At 41.1% G+C, this 18,353-nt stretch overlaps 1 protein-coding gene across 1 annotated transcript in view; it reads right to left on the reverse strand.

Moving 5' to 3' along the window:
* The window catches only part of WASHC5 (WASH complex subunit 5), a 38,660-nt gene that overhangs the window by 9,554 nt on the left and 10,753 nt on the right, over window positions 1-18,353 (reverse strand). Inside the window, exons 7-19 of the mRNA XM_019552686.1 lie at window positions 16,282-16,434; window positions 15,746-15,859; window positions 14,432-14,603; window positions 12,986-13,113; window positions 11,565-11,694; window positions 10,313-10,425; window positions 8,956-9,122; window positions 8,198-8,273; window positions 3,922-4,032; window positions 3,675-3,815; window positions 1,655-1,735; window positions 978-1,079; window positions 78-257 (exon numbers count right to left, since the gene is read on the reverse strand). Of these exons, the coding sequence (XP_019408231.1) occupies window positions 78-257; window positions 978-1,079; window positions 1,655-1,735; window positions 3,675-3,815; window positions 3,922-4,032; window positions 8,198-8,273; window positions 8,956-9,122; window positions 10,313-10,425; window positions 11,565-11,694; window positions 12,986-13,113; window positions 14,432-14,603; window positions 15,746-15,859; window positions 16,282-16,434 (1,668 nt within the window). The remainder of the gene's footprint in view (window positions 1-77; window positions 258-977; window positions 1,080-1,654; window positions 1,736-3,674; window positions 3,816-3,921; window positions 4,033-8,197; window positions 8,274-8,955; window positions 9,123-10,312; window positions 10,426-11,564; window positions 11,695-12,985; window positions 13,114-14,431; window positions 14,604-15,745; window positions 15,860-16,281; window positions 16,435-18,353) is intronic.

Raw genomic sequence — 18,353 nt, forward strand, 5'->3', positions numbered from 1 at the left:
TCATTGACAGGAACTAAAACCAAATTTGAAGACACTTATGAGCTTTATCAATTTTTGAATAAACAGGATGTTTGTACCTTTGTTCTTAGGAAGTTGTTGCATTCCTGTTCTACATTGTAGTTGATAATGCGAGACACTTCTTCTTGCCAAATCTTTAAACCATAAATGTTGACATAGTCCTGAATGTACTCAAAAGATCGATGGTACCCATCCATTGTAGCTGCCATGTCTTTCAGTTTTGGTCTTAATTGACTTGGCTGTAGAAAGGGTAATTAGAAAAAAAAGACTACAGGTCCAGGAGATGCAGGATGCAAAAAGAATAGCAATGATTAATATTCCTAATTGCTATAATGGGAATCAACCTATCACAGGCAGAGCCCTGATCAAGTTAAGGTTTCACTGTGTGCCCATCCACATGCCATAGGAGGCCCTGAACTGAAATACACTAAAAAACCCCCCAAAAACAACTTAAAAGGGTTATTTGAGGTCTCGGGTCATTAACAAAGATTATAGCATGAACAGAAATGTTTCAAACTTCCAAGGCTCATGTGCAATGCTGAGCCTCTGTCTGTGAAGTTGAGTACATCACTAGTACTTAGAGCCCAGGGAACTGTATTTCTTAGATACTTTTTAAACTGACTTATGTGTATCACCTGCCACCTGTCACAGGAAAACACACAATACTTGCCAATCCCGAGTTCAGCAAGTGAAGAAAGAAGGTTTTTTTTCCCCCTTTCTGACAATTATATCTACCTTCACCACTTGCTTTGTTTTGTCATCTAAGTTAGCTGTTTTTTAATTTCAAATAAAGCATTTCAATTACTGTATCCTTAAGAAGTTCAAAGGTGTACTTGTATATACAATACCCAAACCTTGGTATACAGTGCTAGACATTATTTTTAAAAAGTTCCAGGGCAATAGAGGCCAGTCAAGTACCTGAATGGAATGTAACAAAATCAAATCCAACTGTACAGCACCTTTGCTCTAGGGTGAAAAATGAGTCCTCTGTGAAGAGCCAGAGCTACTCGTTTTACTAGCTCCTTCCTTATTCCATCCTCTAACAACTGCTTTGGATCCACCTAGGTAAAAGAAATACTTTTTTTTCCAAGAAGTCCAAAAAAATAATGCATCTAAAAACATATAAAAGCACACTATCTTTCTAGGAAACCGATTCTCCTTAAAAAATAATTACTTAAGCTACGGAAAAGAACTATGCAACACCTTGGTGAAGTGCATGTCCTAAGTTTAAACTTTGTTTAGACTCATGCAGTATGATTTAAGGGGCTGGTATATGTGAAACATAGTAGAGTACAATTAAAAAGTATCTACTGTCTTGAAAATGGTATCATTAGTGATGCCATAATAGAGGAAGAGTGGTTTCACGTCAGATGAAGAAAGTTAAAAAAAAAAGTTTTGCGGTAACATTAAACATGAAAAGCATTTGCACAATAATTATGTCTTTAATAATCCTGACTTAAGGGATTTAGGGGAGTGCAGCTCCCAAAGCTAGGTACCAAAGTTTGAAAATTTCAGTTAAACTATTTGCTGTTACTTCTGTTTTCCCCTCAGAATTACACACATAAGCATAAATTTTTTTATGCTTAAATGCTACTGGCCTTGCATTTATTTAATTCATTTTAACATATAACATTACCTTGATGATGCCAACTAAAGTAGTCTTCATCATAAGAATACCTTCCGTGAAAATTGAAATAGCATGGGTTAACTTGGCAACCTTCAGTGAAAGGAAAGGATGCCATGCATTAGAGTCAAACAGTGATTTAAGTAAACTGCACTGCAAAAAGCATCACATCAAACTTACTTTTTATTACAAACTTCCTTTCATGCTTTAAACTTGTGGTTTTAACATTATACATTACCCTATCCATACATCCAAACAGAGTGAGTTTTTCTACCACAAATTCATGCTGGCATTTTAAACAGCAAGAGAACAAACCAAAGGTGTTTCTTAAGCTATCAGCAGATGTCTCATTTGACCTAGGGCTGACTGTCCCAGTGTCTGACCCAGATTGAAATAGCAGCAGCACTGTCCTTTACACATACTACGCTTCCAAGTTGCATTGCTGCTCCTTGGCCAGTAGCTGGCCAGTGGGATCACTCAGTCTGATAGGCTTATCCCTCAGACGAACCACAATAACCACAGAGCTACAACAGGATGTCTGGGGAAACAGTGGTAGCACATTTTATCCAGTACACATCAGAGGAACTTGAAACAGGACAAGGGATGTGTGTGTCTGTCAGATCCTGAAACAAAAGTCTCTCTCCCAAGACAAAAGTAACATCTGTTCATAGCTTTAGAGGCTTAACGAAAAACAGGGTACCAATTTCCTAAAGGCATAAATGGCAAGTAGATGTCTGGCTCTTTTTACTACCTATGTGTAGAATGCCATTTAGGTGAGGGTATGTCTACACTGATAGGGTCCCCCCTGAAGCTCATACCTGCTGACCACCTATGCTGTAAATCCCTATGGCTCACCCCCACCGGCAGTTTGCGCTTGCAAACTCTGCTGAACTTCCAGGTATGCCTCCGATTTGCTGCTCCTGAGCTCTTTTCTGTATTTGTAATTTAACCAAGGCCTGACAGCAGCAATCCCACAATTGCCTGTTCCTGACTTCCACCTTTTCTGTACTTCCTCTACAAGCCTGCAAGTAGAGAAAAAGCAGGCTGCAGACATGTCACACTTTGGAGCATGCAGACATTTCAGGAATCACTTCAACAACATCCTTCATTTTCTGAGGACCATTTTTAAAGCATTTTGGCCATTTCTTAAGTGCTTTTTTGGCTGGAAACTTCTGTGTACTTACTACTCTGTCTGCTTCAAAGGCATTAGGAGGGCTTCAGGCAAAATGTCTGTTCCAGGTGCAGATCTGAATCTGGCATGCAGTATTTAAAATAATTTAAGAAAGAATAATTCAGGTTTCAGACATCAGCCAGTCTTTGAGAGAATCTCAAACAACTGCAGTGACTTAATGAGGTACCTAGATTTTAGTCTGCATGCTGGCAGTTTGCACGTGGAAGTCCCACTCAGGAGTGCTGGTAGAAACTACTGGAACAATATAGCTCTGAGTATCTCTGAAAGTGCTAAGAAAGAAGTTTGCTCGTGCTCTCCCACTCTCTCTTCCCCCCTTTATTTCAAGGAGAAAATGAATTTTAATTTATTGTGAAAGTTTCCAGACTGACAGCAGTGGTGAAGGAAGTCCTGTAGCCCCAGAACACATGACCCAACATCCAGAATATGTCTTCCTCTCCGTCACAAAATCATCATGCATTGATCTTGCCTCCACTTCTGAGGAACAGCGGGTGGCATGGCTGTGCTGGCTTATTCAGCCCTTGTTGTCTCAGGTACAATTTTGAATAAGGGCACCAACTCCTACAGTGGTCTTAATGTCTGGGATTTGCCTTTTCACTACAAAGGTGATCCAAGATCACTGGCTCATTAAAATGATGTCTATTCCCTTCTTGAGTTTTCAGAGAAGTTGGCAGTAAAGCTTGAAACTGTTCATTACAAAACTAGCCAGTTTTAAGTCTTACTTAGTGGACATGTTCACCACTAGTGATACAGGTGTTTTTCACTGAACTGTGCTTACTTACACCACATTGGAATTTGGCCCTTATAAATTCTGCTTTTCAGAACTCCCAAATTTAACTGCACCTCATATCGTGGTCCGAGCTGAGCATAATCTCGTAACCTTTCTTTGTCGAGGCGAGTAGGCACTTCAATTATATCATGCGTCTGAAGCTTTATAATCTTGAGAAGGGAGGTAAACATGCTTTCTGGAATGATCTGCAGGACCTTCACAGAAGAGAGACTGTGTAAGCAATTCTGATTTGAAACAAAACCTTAAGTTTCTGGAAAAGCAATTCAAGAATTAAACAACTGAATCCCAGCAAATACCTACCTTTCTAACATAGGATACCAACTCGCCAGAGTAATATTGAGACACGCTGAGAAGATCAGGGCTGTTTGCTTGATTAATACGAAGCAGTGGTAAGTCAAGTGCAGAAGCAAGCTAGAAATAAGGTTTATATTTTAATTTCTTCCTTTTGTTTTCCCCACTATACACTACTTATTTTAAAAACCTTTAATTCCTCCTCATGACCCTCCAAAACCCAAGTCAGGATCATGTGCTCCTGCTAAAAGCAAGGACAGTACAGTTTCTCCATTTGGCAAATTTAATATAAAAGAAAAACTTTAACATGGCAGAGAATATTATATACATTCCTTTTATTCTTAAGCAAGTGTTCTGCAGTTCACTCACTGCAAAGAAATACACTTCCTTGTCTTGTGATCCTTCCAATATCCCCCCCGCCCCCAGTTCTCCTAAGGTCTTTCTCATTCTTACTGTAACAGTAAAACTATCCTTCTAAAGTGATAGTCATGTTAGTCTGAAGTCAGGCAGAAGGAAGGGCAGATTTGCACTTTATAGACTTTAAAGCAGAGAGGTATAAAATGAGCTTTTGTAAGGCTAAGCTCACTTGGACATTGGAGTCTATTTTCTTTGCAGCTGCCCACTCGTGCACAAAACTAGCCGAACACAGGGTAGAGTGGAGGAGGGTTGTTAGAGCATCTAAGATGCTCCAACAGTCACAGCGGCCTTGGGACTGATTTGATTTGACTCAACTTGGCCTTCTCATTCCCCTGATATACCTCAAGTACATGACATCATCATATGGACATAGGAGAAGAAATCTTTTGAGAAATGTCATCAGGCCTTTAATAACTTCCACTTCTCTAACAAATGCTGGAATACTTTAGACATTAGTGAAGGTCTGCGATAGCTGCATTGCTACCACTATGACAAACCTAGCCATGGTTTGACCACAGAGCCAGTCATCTCACTATAGAAGGCAATCAGGTTGGTCAGGCATGACTTGCCCTTGGTGAATCCATGCCGACTGTTCCTAATCATCTTCTCTTCCAAGTGCTTAGAAATGGATTTCTTGACGATTTGCTCCATGATTTTGTCAAGGGACTGAGGTGAGGCTGACTGGCCTTCCCTGGATCCTCCTTTTTCCCTTTCTTAAATATGGGCACTATGTTTGTCCTTCTTTAATCATCTGGGACCTCTCCTGATTGCCATGAGTTTTCAAAGATAATGTCCAGCAGCTCTGCAATCACATTAACCAACTCCCTCAGCACCCTTGGCCATTCCATCAACCAACTCCCTCAGCACTCTCCCATCTGGCCCCATGGACCTGTATACATCCAGATTTTCTAAATAGTCCCTATCCTGTTCTTCCACTACTGTTGGCTGCTCATGTCCTCCCCAAACTGTGCCGCCCAGTGCAGTAGTCTGGGAGCAGACCTTGCCTGTGAAAACTGTGGAGAAAAAGGCACTGAGCACTGCAGCCTTTTCTGCATCCTCCATCACAAGGTTGCCTCTTCCATTGGGTGAGGGACCCATACTTTCCTTGATCCTCCTCTTGCTACCAACATACCTGTAGGAACCCTTCTTGCTACCCTTCACATTCCTTGCTAGCTGCAACTCCAATTGCGTTTTGGCCTTTCTGACTTCATCCCTGCATGCCCAAGCAATGCTCTCATATTCTTCCCTAGTTATGTGTCCAAGTTTCCATTTCTTACAAGCTTCCTTTTTGTGATTTAGTTTATTGAAGACTTCCCTGCTAAGCCAAGCTTTTCTGCTGCCATACTTGCTGCACATCAGGATGGTTTGTTCCATTTGTTCCTGTACCCTCAGATACATTTTGCTAGAGAGGAGCTGATTTCCCCACTACAGACAGACAAGGCCTTGGATATGTGGAAAAGACCTCATTTGATTATCCTTCAGTAACATCATGAAATTACAAAAGTACATTTATATAAAAATATAATACATGCAGAAATGAAAATGACAAAACCAAACCGAGTTTGACACTAGCTACAAATAAGAAACAAAACATAACAGGAACAAATCTAGTTTGTGAGACTATCCATGCATACCATACAGTGAACCCTAAAGGCAACTCAGTTTTGAGGCGAATATGCAACAACCACACTGTATTGGTGCCCACAAACTACCACAGCTACCATCATACCAATTTCTATCCTAAGCACACTACTAGATCCAACATTTACAGCCAAGCTCTATGTTGTAGCCAAATCTGTTTTGATCACACTGACCAGAACACATGCTTTAAGGATCTAGAGTAGGGATCCTATTATTACCATACAAACCCCAAACTGTAGCCAAACAAAATCAACAAGGCCAGACTGAGACCTCACTTTGGCATGCTGCAGTACCAACCCTGAGAAAAGGACAAGGGAATCCCTTTGGTCATCTGCTATAGACCCCAGCTTGAACAAATCACTAATGACCTTCAACTGCTCCTGGAAAAGGATCGTCTCAAAGTCACCATGGGGGACAGACCTGTCCTAGTTTACAAATAGTCCCCTAATCTCAAACAGTGTTTTTCAAGCAAGAAGTCACTTAAGGCACTAGGCCTTGCAATGGATCCAGATGCAAGCTGTACCCCCTCATCACCACAGACCATATCTTCACTGGACCAAGTAACACAGGTTATAAAACACCTTAGGTTCATTCACCTGCACCTCTACCAATGTCAAATATGCCATCATCTATTAACAGTGCTGTCTACCTTGAAGAGCCAGAGCAACCCCTACATGTAAGAATGAATGAACACTGCTCTGACATCAGTTCCAGAAAGACACACAAGCTGTGGCAGAACACTAACCTCTCTGGCCATTCCAGCACTGACCTCAGGGTCACTGTTCTTAAGACAACTAAACCTTAAAAACCAAGTTGAAAGAGAAATTGTGGAACTAGAAATTGTCCACAGACTAAATTTGGCCGATTCAGGGGACAGTGATTTGAATCACTGTCCCAAATCAATTTGGCAGAATCTCCAAAATCACCCAGGCCCATCCCCCACCCGCCCCAGCTCCCACTTTTTGGAAAAAAAAGCCCCAACTCAGCAGGTGCTACCAGGTCTGAGGTGCTACCAGGCTGGGGGGAGGCAGGGAGGCACTCTGCATGAGCCCCCTGAAGCACTGAGGCTGCTGTAGGAGCTGGTGAGTCCCAGGGGTTTTCTCTTTTTTTTTTTTTTCTTAAAGGGCCAGAGCTGGGGCAGGCAGGGCATCTGTGGAGGGGTTGGGACACCAGTGGGCTCGTGCAGAGCACCCATGCAGCTGGGGGCCAGTAGGGATTGCCCCACACCCAGGAGCACCCAGTGAGTCAGGACTTTGTTTTCCCCGAAGTGCTGGGAGCTGGGGCAGGCAGGGCAGGCATGGGGGTGTTGGAGGGGCAGGCAGGGGTCCCCACATGGTCACCTCTCTGCTTTTCCAGCCCCCTCTCCCCTGCCCCTACTTACCAGCTCTGAGTTCAGCTCCAGCTCCCTTTTGCAGTGGGTGGGGACTGTCCAAATCACTGAAACTCCGAATCGATTCAGGTCTTTTAATTGGTCCCGTTTCAATTCAGATTCGGAGATTCAGCCACCGAATCAGGCCGAATCTCCTCCGAATCAAATCAGCACCTAAAACCTTTCACAGCCCTAATGCAAGTCTACCCTGCCTTCTCCTAAAGTGATGACAGATCATCATGGCACAAACTGCATCATTCTGTCATGTTGCCTTAATTCCTTTTCAAACCTGTGCACATAGCAACACAGCTGTGTTCTCTGAAGATATCAGCGCTTGCAGTAGGTAACTTCAATGGGCATCTAGCAAATAAATGTCTGGCTACCCTAATGTGAATGAAGTACCTGGCTACAGCAGAGGCATTGAGCTCACCTCACTTCAAGCTGCAGGTCTCTTGCAGGCTAAATCCAGGCCATGGGGCAAGCAGCAACTGAGGCAGTAGGACAAGCATTGGTGGTGGGGAAGCAGCTACAGACCAAGCAGCTGCAGAATGAATGGGGCCATGTCAGTCCCACCCTTGCTCACCCTCCACCACCAACAGCTATGTCCAGCAGGGTCCCAGATTCTGTGGCAGGTCCTGCCTCCTGCTACCCCGCATGGTCTGTTCCCCCAGTAGCTCAGCCCATGTGTTTTACATGCTTGCGGTGGACACAGTACTATGTCCAACTGGATTTATTTTGAAATATCAGATGCAAGTTATCTTATTATTCTACACATTTTGGATGCAAAATATTTGGACTAATATTTTGCTATACTTTCAATACTGACTTAAGGTTTATGTTAATGTCTTTCATCCTTACCTTAAGGAAAGTAGCTCTGAGTTTAGTTACCATAGATGGATTGGCCCTTATGCTTTCCTGCATAATGGAGGTGAAGCTGGGTAGAGGAGGAAAAAAAATAAAAATACAATCAACCTCATCACTGACAACAGTTCTCAGAAGCAGGGAATTCTGATACAGACCCTGCACATTAAGTTCATAGAGTTCCACCAAGGATGTCCCTGGCCTGAAGAAATGCCTTTCACATGACATTTCAGTCATTTTAAAATAAATAGGGTAATGACAGTTCCAGAAATTCAGTAACATCCAATGAGATGCCAGCCAAGCTCAGTTACAACCTAATGTGACAGCTGTTTGCAAGCTTGCTTGGGTCCAAATAAAATAATCCAGGAACAAAACAAACAAACAAACAAAGAGGAAAGAAAAAAATAAAGAAAAATCAGCGCTATCCGTGAAAAAGTCAGAAATTAAACCTTGGTCCACTTAAATGTTCACGGCTGTTATAAATAGGAAAGGTTAGAAAGCAAAATAGTACAAGGTAACTGTCCTCTATAAACAGGCCAAAGATGGGTCCATAATTCTCATGGGATGGGGCTCTTAAATACTGCAGTTTACTACTTACTGTGAGAGTTATTGATGCTTAGGACTCTGGGGGAAAGCTAGGAACTGACACGCACACAACTGCTTTTGAATGAGTGTTTTGTCTTTTCAGAAATAATAAATAAGGAGAGCAAAACAATAAACTTCAAATTATGAAGGGAAGAAACCCAATTATATACCTGTCAATCAACTGCCAAGCATAAGAAAGATCCCCAACTATCTGCATGGTGATCAAGACCTCTTCTTTAATGTTGATGGTTCGGATCATCTGATGGAGAAACTTGCGGGTGTCAGCAAGAAACTGACACACTTGTAGGTTAGATTCCAGCTGGTGAAATTCTTGAACCTGGAGTAAGAAAACAAAACCAAAATCAAACCATCCTATTTGCTTATTTAGGTGATAAGAAACAAACTATAGTAAAATCCCTGTTATCCAGAATGAATGAGGAATGTGGGGGTGCCGGGTATCCAAAAATGCTGGTTACCTGAGAAGCACAGGTTTCTGAATGGATGCAGAATGGCGGGAAGGGGGTAAGGGGTGGCTGCATATGGAGTGGCAGCAGCACAGAGTGGTGGATGGTGGCAGCGGTGGCTGTGTGTGAACTCTCCCCTACACTTGCGGCCAGGCAGAAATTCCAGTTAGTAGAGTGTTCTGGATAGCAGGGATTTTACTGTACTAAATATACATTTTTCCTTAATAAAATATGACAATAAATTAGAGTTTTGATAACTATTTTCCATGGAATTGTACCCAGTAAGCACTTTAACACCATGAAGCATACACTGAAGGACCATAACAATGCATCTTTTGCACCCTGGGAAACAAAGGCTGCTTACAGATACGGGGGGAAAACAACACAACCAACCAACCACCCGGCACTTCACTTTCAGCTCAGTGTGCTCCCACCTCAAGTGCAGCGCACGCCCAGAAGAGGCACTGCTTTAGTTTGACTTGGTGCACCTGGGGTCTGTATAGATCAGATGCTTCAGCGGGGCTTTTTGGTGCTTTTATGTAATAGCTGATTGAGCTAAAAGTGCCAAAAATCTCCGCTAAAACACCTGATCTATATAGACACTGGGGAGCCAGATCAAATGAATGTGCCTTCTCTTCCAGTAAAGCATTGTTTTTTTCATATCTGTCAGCAAAGTGTCTGGTTCAGATTGCTGGGCAAGTTCTGATACTGATATTTGCTTCTTAAATATTCTCCTGGAATTTCAGTTGCATTTGTGTTTCTCTTTTCCAATCTTTCCTTAAAATGATAAGTAATATGGTCAAGTACTATTTAACATGGGTCCATTTCTTCACAGAAGCTACTGGAATTAAGGAGTGGATAAAGCATTTCCTATTACAGCCCTTAAGTTGCAATCAGATCTGCGTAGGCAGAGCATGTGGAGTGGATTACAAGATCCAGACCTGATTACAAGATCAGGACCTGTAGTTGTATAATTAGGTTTAAGTTTGTAAAGCATTTTCTGATGTAGTTTAAAGGCCAACGTAAGATTATTATAACATATGACTGCAACTTTTTTCCTTACCTCTTCCAGTGCCTGTATTAGTTGCACAGTTTTTCTGCCTGCTGCAGTAGAATCATCATAATTTAGAGACATTATTTGTTTGGAGATTTCTCTAAACCAAGCCTGCAGGTTTTCTATTTAAAGGAAAAGGAAAAAATAAAATGAGGTGCTCCTCAACCTCATGATGATTTGATGTATGACTTGCCTATGACATCAATGAAAAGGAATCCTTGCTAAAAATGAACGAAGATTTGTTATTTTACTGTTAAACTTTAAATTTTAAAAATATGTGGACTTTAAAGGAATGTTGTCAAAAGTAGAAACGTACTCTATAATTTAAGAATCTCTAGGCTTTGCTAACCAGATCAATGTTTGCTGTAAAGCCCACTAAATGCCACATTGAAAAAAACACCAAAAACCAGGTGAAAACCTACATACCATAAGTGATGTTTCTAGTTTAGGATTTGCTTTATACTCAGCTCTTTTAATGAAGCTAGCCCAGGCAATTTTAATATCTGGACTTACTAGTTGGTTGGAATTACAGTGATGAAGGCAGCAATTTAAATACATTAATCCTATTTTAGTTAAGAAGTGAGCAAAAGAAGGGTTTATTCAAATAAAACTTAATTTCAGCCTAGGTTTAATGGTGTGTTTCTATACTTCATGAAGGGTTATTGACCACATGAGATACTGAGTTGTGAACTGAGAGCTATAAACCAACTAAAAACATGAAGACATTAGAGAAAAAGGAAGACATTTACAAAAGCCAATTTGGTTTTTTAAAGTCATCTCTACGAAGAAGCAACAGCGTCTTTCTTTGTAAGAGCATGAAGAAAACAGGAGGAGGCTGGAAAGAACTGGAAAGTGAGTTGATGCTAAAAACAATTCAGGTTGCAAGCTGAGAGGACCAAGACCATCCTCTAATTGAATATACATCATCATCCAACTCTTCAGTGCATAAATTACAATATTTTGGCTTCTATTATACATGAAGTGTCAAATGATTCCCAGCCTTACCCTTCACACCTGAATCTGATGTTAAAGGCCATGTGATCAAGCCCAACCAGCTAAAATTTGACTGAAGAGTTTACACATGCAATAACAATGTGGGCAGTGAATTCAAATCCATGCAAGTATGAGTGCCCTTTGAAATGCTTGAAGAAAGTTAAAACCCATCATAATTTTTCCTGTGATCAGAATACCACATATCCATTTCCTTTCAGTATTAAAAAACAACAACTCTTATTTCAGACAGACATTTTCTACAAATTACCATTCTTCTCCACTCTAGTAAGAGGTTTAACTCCTGAAAAAACATCAGCAAGCTCAGTCATCCTTTCAGAACCCTCCTTCTTATAGTTCTCCCATTTAGCTTGCTTTTCTGAAAGCATCTGCTTGAACATCTATTGAAAAGAAAATATTCAGATTACGAACTTGGCACTAAAGCATATTGCAATAACATTTGGGATTTAAAAATACTCAATCAGTTGGGGGTGACTCGCAATGAACACAACATCTGTTAAGGATATATGCTTTGAATCCCAATAAGATCTCTCCATTATATTTTTTAAAAAGCAAAAAGTACTTGTTGGAAAATAATACAATTAGAAGGGTTCCATACATCATGGTATAATGCTTAACTTACTGTGTTTTACAATGTGTTTATACCATATGTGTTATTGATTTTCTAGCTAGTTATAGAAGGGTCCACTAACTTAATTTGCAGAGAGTCTGATTCTCTATAGCTTTGCACCTTGTGTAATTATTTCCACCTGTCCAAATAAATGGTTATTGAAAAAAGGAGGTACTTAAAGTTAAGCAGGTGCTTAAATCCTTTCCCCAGTTAGTTAAAATGGTAATGTTTTACACAAGTGGAAGTGGTTTCCCATTATCTTCTTGCCTAATGAAACAACTATAATTTTGGATTTAAAAACAGTTTAAAAGAATAATCCACCAGGATAAGAAATATACAGCTTCTTCTCCCAAACAGAGTTCCCAGTTTGCCAGTTACCAGCTTGGTCAAGCAAGACACCCAGTAAATATAAAGTGTGTTACCTCCAAATGAATTTTGTAACTACTAAGAAAGGCCTGTACAGTAGGGCTGTGCGAAACAGCACTGTTCCATTTCACCTTGAGTTTCACCAGTTCGACAGAACATTTTTCCACTTTGAATTTCTTTTCGATTTGAAACGCTTGTTCCATTCTGTCAAAACAAAAATGCTGTTTTGATGCTGTTTCAATGTTTTGCTGGGGACAGGAAGTCAGACCAGCTGGGCTGACTTCCCATCCCCCCCCAATGCTAGATCGTGCTGGGATTAGGAAGTCAGCCCAGCTGGGCTCAGTTTGTTTCCCCAGCTCTATGGTCAAAAGGTTTCAACTAGCCATGTTTTGTTTTGAGGCTGTTTCACAGCCCTTTGTTTCGTTTCGATTTTGCTGTTTCAACCTCAAAACGAGTGGAAACAAAACTGCTGGCAAAATTTCGCACAGCCATACTATACAGGATACTTTTTAGTGGCAACATTTTGGATTTCTCCAAGTGAAAATAAGCCAACAAGAAGGCATTACATTCACCTGTATTACAAGATGATACAGTTGTCACGGCATTATTTTATGTGTTCAAAACTAATTCTTCAGTTCTGCATTACAATACAAGGGAAGTCATTTGCCAAAAAGTGGACGTCACTAACATGTTACCTCTTTCAAAATGAATTCAAACTGTGCTGTATCCAGGAGAAGCTGGAAAAGGATCTTGGGCTTGTACTTGGAATCTGTTTGAATTTGATCCTTTATTTGACGGAGACGCTTGTTATTTGGGTCACAAGCTAGAAATGGAAGGACAAAGGTTCTCAAGTATAATGAAATTTAATCAAGCTGTTAAGAAACATTTACAAACATCAGCATGTTAAAAGGTCCAGCATCCTGCTCTATCGTGCTAGTTCTAGCATTGTTCCCGTGGAACTGTTCTTTTAAATATTTATGGTGAAATTAAATACTGCGTAAATGGCCCATCTAAAACCCTCAAAACAGGAAAATAAAAGGGGGACTTAATTGCTGCCTAGACATTATGTTGGTGCTCCGTACATGAACAGATTTCACCTGAAGTGAATGTAATGCTGCTTGCTAACATCCCCAGGCCCCTGCTACACATTACATGAATTATGCAATTAACTGGTTCATCACACAATAAATTAAGACCAGCCACATATGCAAAGTAATTATCATACAATAAAAATGACTATCTAGCTACAAAAGCAGCCAACCAGCTATGAGGTTAGTGCTTGAAAGTGTGTAATAACTTTATAGCTGGTTTCTATTCAGCTTTAATTTGAACATGCAGCAGGGCCCTCAGAGACAGATATCCTCTACCTTGCCACACAACAAAAATGGCAGTGGCAGTGGCTGCCCCATAGTGCTCTGCTAGTAGACCTCAATCCTAACTTGCAGGGATCAGCTCTGTGGTCAAGAATGTAATGGAGACTCAAGTTGCATTCAGTTTTTATTTACCCTACTAAGTTGCAAATGGCACCTTGTAGGCAATGAGGACTCTGATTTGTATCATGTATTTGTATGGTGAATTATAATTACTATTAGCATAATACCTAGTGTGGCACTAAGCCCCATGTTAGGCACTTAACAAGCATAACTAAAAGATTGACTTTGTGCTAAAGATCTTACAATCGAAGCCCACTTGGACCTGAACTGAGATCATCAAGACTTATTTCATACAGTATACAACTGCCACTGGAAAGAATTATTTTTTAAGGGTGATTAGTGGGAGACTATTAAGACAAAAGCTGTTACGCATATACGTACTATTGAAGATGATGCAGTACTATCCAAGGCAGGGAAAAAAATAAGTCAGTTGCTTCCTGGCTTGCCCAGCATAGAATGATTTCTAGAGCATCATGATTTCATATAACTTATTTACTTCTATTTTTGGTTGGAAAAATTAAAATGGGACCTGGGGGACTGTTTGTTTAAAGATAAAATTTCAGGGTCAACAGAAGATCAATTCTCCAACTAATTGAATGTAAAGTTTACACTGGCTTCCATGACTCAGCACACTTGGGACTTACCCATGATCAAAGACAAAGCTGCACAGACATCACAGCACAGAGCATTCTGTGCTACAAGCCTTACCCAAGTCTGCAGTGTGAAGCATCAGCCAACGGATTGCAACGTTGCAGTCTCGTAAGCAGTTCATCAGCTTGGGGATATTATCCAGCACAAGTTCCTCCCTCAGGCAGCCCTCTTTGAGAAACTGCTGCACTTGTGCATGCACCCGCTCGGTGACAGCAGCATATCTGCTTGCCTTCAAACATACAATTCTTGCATCAATAAGGGACAAGTGGAATATTCAACTCCCTTGTGCAGGTTCCCATGAACACAAAGTGGATAGAAATTGAGTAAGAGGTGCCATTAAATAATTATCCACATAGATCCTATATTGACAGGCAGTGAATGCAGTTCATGCCATACAGGGGTATTGGCATGGTGAAATGCAAGCTACAACCTAGAGCAGAGAGCTTAAGTGAAGGACAACATTTTCAAAAGTACCACAATAACTTAGAAGCCTGGTTATCTGCCCTCTCTGGCTACTTGTGCACTTTTGAAAATCATATCTGAAAAAGCAGTAGGACTACTGAGCTGCCAATGAAAACATTTCACTGTCCATCTGCTAGAAAGGATAGAGCAGTGAATCATAACCCAGAATTAATTGCAATTCATACTCACAGAGAAAGGAAAAATGGCTGCAAGTATTCATGTATGGTGATTATTGGCATGAGCTAGGAACAGTGTTCCTAAACATAGGCTGCTTGTGGACCGCATTTTAAGAGGTATTTAGATGCTTAAATACCTTAAAAAATCTAGCCCTTTGTTTGCAATCTAGCAAAACCCTTAGCATGTGACTAATCTTTAGCATTAAAATGGTGCCACTAAAGTAACTGAGTTCTAGACACAGGAAAGTAATAATAAATGTGCCACTTTTTGTGCTATGGCATATTTTTACTCAAAGTGCTTTCTCTAGACTATTGGATAGTCAATTCCAGATGGGACCACAAATCTTTCAAATACTCAACAGAAATCATCTCTTTGAGGCTAAGAGACATGCCATTTAGTTTTCAGCTCCTAAATCTGTATACACAAAAGACTAAATCCTTAGTAAGAAAAATCTTCCTGAGCATTGCATAATATAATGGTGACTATCAGAAGCCATAAACTGAAGTCACAACACCGGATCTATCAGAGGAGGACAGGATAATAATGCAAGTACATGTGAAACAGTACCTAAGAGGGATCAGCCTCTGAAACTTGAACGCATCCTCAGTATTGACTCAATCAAGGTGTATACAGGAGAAATAGGATCCACATGCCAGTTACCGCATGGAATACATTTGAAAACATCCACACACCTTGAATCTTATTTTGAAACTGAAATGGGCATGTACATACCTGCTCTTTGATGTTTGACAGATCTAATGTGTAATTGAGGGCAGTTTTTGCAGCCTTGTAAGGTTCCCAGGCTTCCGCTAGATTTACAGTGATCCCCATATAAATACTAATAACCTAAAGGTGGAAACAAAACCAAAAAATAGTACTTATATTTTCCAAGATAAATATTTTATTTTCTATATACAACCATAGGTCTCTGCCATGTTCTGTGACTCTACCAAAAAAAGCCACAAACATTTGGCAGTGGAGAAGTGGTAGCAGCACTAATTGTCGCTCCCCAGCAGCCAAATCTCTGGACCTGTGGGGAGCCTTGTGGTTGGATAACACAGCCCTGTGCAGTGGAGGCTCTGATCCAGGAAGTGGGAGGCAGGATCTGGGCCACATGAGGCAGTGTATGGCCACCAACCCTGCAGGATCTGGGTTGCAGACCCACCTCAATCTGGCCCATGGAGCTGAAAGGTTGAGTACCACTACAATAAAATGTGTGTTGCAGCTTTGAATTCAGCATGCAGTTTAAAATCAGCAGTCATATTTACCCAGTTATCTGGAAAATATTTATCCACTATCTCTCTCATTTTTGCTTGATGTGTGTGAAGAATGGAAGGGTCGAAATAGAGTATCACATATAACATGGCAGCTTGAGTAGCCAGAGCAGTGCTGCGGTGCTCAGGTAATGGATATGCAGAAACCTGGGAAAGGGATAGCCATGACTTATTATATACAACATTTAAAGAGCACATTATATTCATACACCACATGGCCATCATATGTTATCTACATGGCATGCGATTCATGTTACTGAGTCTTTGCACCCTGCAGATGTGACCCCCTCACCTGCTTATGAAAGTTAACCCTGCAAACATTAGCTAGATTTTATAGACTATCTGAAAATATTGCCCTGTTATACAAGAATCAAAGGAGGGTGCCTGGCTGAAGCAAAGTGCTAGAGACTGACTGAAAGGAACAGAGCAGAAGGAAGGTATTTCTGATGGAGAGGAGCTGGCATTGTTAGTATGAAAGAGAAGCAAAGCCTGCCATAACCAAAGGGCAGCATGATCAGGGCAGGGGCAAAAGCCTTCACTCACTCCCAATTTACAAACTGCATGATTTGGAAAGTTATGGGGTTAAGTGCCTTTTAAAAAAAACCTGATGCCGTTTAAGAGCTATGCAATATACTGGTTAAAAAAGCAGACTCCAATACTGGTTGCAAAAACAGCATTACAAAAAATTAACTCTTTTTTCTTTACGATATTTAACTGCAGTCTTAAAATATACTTATAATATGCATATAATGCTTGGAGAAGATCTTGCCTGCATGTGGGCTTTGTTGTTTAAGTTGTTAAATGAACTGTTCCAGTTAAAAAAATTTCAGAAGAGCTCAGTCACCCATGAACAATTCTGAAGTGTCTAAGAAGATAATGCCTTTGGACACAAAACATGCCAGTGCATTTACACAGACCTGAACAATCTGATAACTAACCTTTTCATTTTTAATCTGCTTTAATGTTTTATCCTGTTTCTATACTTTCTAATACGTTTGGGAAAAACGTATATACTTTTTAGCTATTGTCTTTGTGCTTTGTAAAGAATATTTGATGGAAACTGGAACTGCAAATTGTAAGTGTACTCAAAGTAGGGGATTCTAAATCTAAGCTCTATTTTGAGCAAAAGACAGCCCACCAAGAAAAAGTCATATTGTGCCCATCTGGTGCAAGAGATCAACTGATATTGATAGGGCTTTATTTTTAAAAATAGAAACATGCACTCTTTCCCAGACATGTATTTTAGAAAAAAAAAATCTTAACTTTAACAGAGGGGAAGAATGCCTCAAGGAATCACACATTAAGAAAGCTATCAGAGAGAGAAATTACACCAGAGAGCGGGCCTTCTTCCATCTCCTTGTGTGTGAAAAGCTTTCATTTGTAATCTTTTGCATTTTCAAACCACTATGTATTAAAATTAAGTGATTCAATCTTCAAACATTAAGGAACAGCACTCATGCATAGGAAACATTTTGTAACGGATCTTTGTTATCTCTTAATTCTTCCTTTCATTTAAAAGTTCTAAGACTTTGCTTACTTTTTAAATGATTTACGGTAAACATCTAAACAATCTGGTGCTACTTAAAAATGGCAGGCATCTACGCATGCATGCGGTTTAAAAGGGCCTGCCAAACAGGGGAAAAAAAAAGCTCAGTTAGGCTCCGGAGCAGTGCGAGACGCGCAGGTGAGGTGAGCGGGCTCGTGGTGGGAAGGGGTTAACTCCTCGCTTGCTGGGAGGAGGCCGCTGCCTGGTGCCGGGCCGGGTCAAGCCCCCGCCCAGGCCCATACTTGGCCCAGCCCCCCAGGGAGCCCCGCAACCGGAGCCGCGCGAACAGGCTGCGCAAACAGGCGCTTGAGTTAGCGTGGAGTTCATGCAGGAGAGGGCGCGGGAGGGCACGAGACCCTGCCTGCGACCCCCCAGAGCAGTCAGTCCCAGCCGTAGCCAGCCTACCAGACACGAATGGGCACGCGCCGCACCCCTCGGGTCCCCTCGGGCTCTGCGGCCCCCCCATCGGGCACCTCAGAGACGGCCACCCAGACGGAGCCCATGGTCCCAGGCTCCACGC

The sequence above is a fragment of the Crocodylus porosus genome, unplaced genomic scaffold, assembly GCF_001723895.1.
Source record: "Crocodylus porosus isolate Cpor-Errol unplaced genomic scaffold, CroPor_comp1, whole genome shotgun sequence".
Classification (NCBI taxonomy): Eukaryota; Metazoa; Chordata; order Crocodylia; family Crocodylidae; genus Crocodylus; species Crocodylus porosus.